We start from the raw sequence: 2994 nt of genomic DNA, 5'->3' as shown, positions 1-2994 counted from the left end.
GTCTGCGCGCGCGCGTGCAATAGGAAAAGATCAAGGTATGCATGTCATTGCATATATGTGTGGAATAACATCTCAGTAGCGCAGTCCTGTCCTGCGAACAACAATGTCACCATCGGTCCATCTGCGACAACGGCTCGGCTTCTGGGAGCACCCAAATTATATCGTACGCGACGCGAGTGTGAGCTACGAGCACGAGTCCGGGCTTGATTTGTCAATAAAGTGGTGGAATGAGGGCGCTGTCTTTGGTCTCTTGGGTGATGGCGAGTCGCCCGTTGTAATCTCCGTGGCATTTTACTAACAAGAATGCAGATTTATCTGGTTATGCTTATCGATAAACAACCATTTCCATGCGCCTGGACGCATCCTTGGCATGGTCTGTATCCGCGTTCAAACGTCCGCGCGACATGAAGTGTCGAAACACGATATGTAAGCGTAAGTAGCTGCTTAGCGATACCTTTTTATACATTAACAACGTTCTGGCCGTAGGACGAGACGATCGCGCTCCTTTGTGACCAAGAAAAGTCCATCCAGTAACCCTGTATTGCTCCACCAGGGTATGTGAGCCTAGTAAAAATGGTTTTCCAGGACAAGGTATATCGACGGCGCTTGTATTCCTAATATATTACATCAATGATTTCATTGCATCTCATATCGTTAAACGTTCCTAGCAGCCTGCTAGTGGCTCACAAATGTGCGTCCAAAATTTTACTTGTGCCTAGTATTCGTGGATCTTTACAACACACCTAGCATTCATATCCGGCGCTTCTCGCAGCGGCACAAAGGTGTCACGCGACTGCTAGTTTGCCGTCATCACTGCCTTGTAGATAACGACACAAACAGCCGTGCATACACACTGCCCTTCGTCATGTTGCATGGGTTTAGGGTCATCTGATCAGTTTCGAGAAGGGACTCGAGCTAGCTGCTGATGGCTATAACGATATCGATTGCACGTCCGTTCCATAACCTAAAATTTAATGGATTACCGGTAAAGCCAAGGTAAAGCTCGAACTGAAGACGTCTCAAGAAGCCAACGGATAGGCTGCTTTGGCATTCTTTGAGAGAAGACTGCGTCGGAGGCACAGAGACACATGTGTGCTTCACGCCGCACACGTTGCACAAAGGCACTCAAGCTCAAGTCTGTGGTGGCACGTTGTACTGAACTTGATGTGAGCTTGGAGCCGCCCACAAGCGGAGCGCTCCTCATATCAAACGCTATCACCCGCGATCACCAGGACCCAGAACGTATGCGATTAAGGCTCACAATCTACTGCATGGATGTAAAAGGACTCACAGGAGAAGGGATTCCTCTAGCCATTTTTATGCTCTCTCACCGTGATTCGCCATCTTTTAGGACCTTTTCCTTTCTTCTCTTGTTTTCAGGACTGTTGACAACAATCTTCCGCACTCGGAGTCGGATCTGTGTGGATGAACTAGATCAAGCGCCAAAACAGGCGCGGGTAGACGCAACTGTGTCGCAGGCAACAGATTCACATAGTGGTGTATGGCTGAGTTGCTGTATTGCATTGGCTGTGCAAGGAAATATAAGTATAAATGCCTCTACTTTACTATGTAATGCTGCCTTGTCTACTTGCCTACAACCTCCTCCACTCACTGCTCGAAGTGTTGACACTATGACAGAAACAAAAACCTGGGTCAGCATATTACAGCTTGCCTCTACTGTTGGAGAAATTGCGGCCTTTCCGCATATCGGAGGTGTTGCTACCTGCGTGATAGCGTTCCTTGAGGTCATTCAGGTACGTCAACGAACCTCTGATTAAGCTTGGTTGTATTGAGTTACGGTATCAAAGACTGCAGAACAGAATGACGAAGATATTCAAGAACTTATGCAGAACACGAAAGCTACTATGGATGTAGTCATAAAGATCGCTGAAGCACATGAGGCTGGCACGAGTGCTCCTCATTTCTGTGAAGCCCTGAAAGAGTGAGTAGTCATCGTTGATATATTAGTATGCCGAGTGACAGGTACTGATGTCTGGCGCGTTGATACCTAGTCGTCTAGAGGATGTGTTGAAAGAAATACAGGAGAAGCATCTAAAAGCGAGCGGACTTAAACGTTACTTCAAGGCGAGGAATGTCTCTAGCGCCATTGTCAACTCCAAGCAACAGGTACAAAGAATTAAAGAGGATTTCATAGTAAAGCATCCGTACGCTTATACTTCATCACTCACTGATCTTATTTTTCCAGATTGGCGTTGCGACCGATTCTCGGTTCGCCATTGCAGACTTTGAGAATGGACTTAAAGATAAAGTTGTTTGCCTTGAGAACAAGCTGACTGCCCTCGAAAATAAATTGAACGCCAGCACTATTTCTATGATGCCATCCATACACTTGGAATCTCACAGAACGAGAGAATGGAAACAATTTTATCATCTATCACCGACTTACAGACCCAGCGTTCCTACAATAATAAAGGACGGGTGAGAACGTTATCTTGTGATTGCGTACAATCATGAAACCTTTCAAATCTCTAGGTAGGAAGCTCCTGGTTGGCTGGACGGTCGATAACAGAAACCTTTCTGAATCCTATGATTACACGATTACTGGGGCCAAATGTGCTTACGCGTGTTGATAGCCTTTCATCAGAAACTGTAATCGCAGTGAGCTTTTTATCTCTCTTTTAGTGTGCTACCTCTTCGTTAATCGTTCTCACGTAGAAATGGTGTCGTCCTTTTCAGGCATTTGTCTCGTGGCTTTATATGCTCATGGGATGCCTAAGCACCCAAATGTCTCTAATTGAAGGCGCTATGTGATACCTTCGTTGGTCACATACACGTCTCGCGCCCAAGGACAGTATCATGGATATTGATCTCCGCTGGCGCATGAGTCAACATATGCCTGTCCTCCGTCTTCTCCGTCTTACAGTTTACCTACCGGCACTTTCTTTCTCTGATTTTCTTGCTGATATGATGAAGCACGGTAAAATTCCAGTGACTCAGTTATATACAGAGTCGATACCATTATAGAAGCGAATC

At 46.1% G+C, this 2994-nt stretch overlaps 1 protein-coding gene across 1 annotated transcript; it reads left to right on the top strand.

Annotated features, from left to right (window-relative positions):
• Window positions 1-776: 776 nt before the first annotated feature.
• Window positions 777-2630, top strand: EV420DRAFT_769394 (uncharacterized protein). Its single transcript, XM_060483407.1, has 4 exons — window positions 777-1754; window positions 1809-1942; window positions 2013-2154; window positions 2207-2630. Exons 1-4 carry the CDS (start codon window positions 1089-1091, stop codon window positions 2441-2443), a joined length of 1179 nt encoding a protein of 392 aa, XP_060321322.1. The 5' UTR covers window positions 777-1088; the 3' UTR covers window positions 2444-2630.
• The last annotated feature ends 364 nt before the right edge of the window (window positions 2631-2994 follow it).

The sequence above is a fragment of the Desarmillaria tabescens genome (assembly GCF_030435595.1).
Source record: "Desarmillaria tabescens strain CCBAS 213 chromosome Unknown EV420scaffold_371, whole genome shotgun sequence".
NCBI lineage: Eukaryota > Fungi > Basidiomycota > Agaricomycetes > Agaricales > Physalacriaceae > Desarmillaria > Desarmillaria tabescens.
The sequence above is the reverse complement of the archived record's forward strand: the minus strand, read 5'-3'. Positions and strand labels throughout refer to the sequence as shown.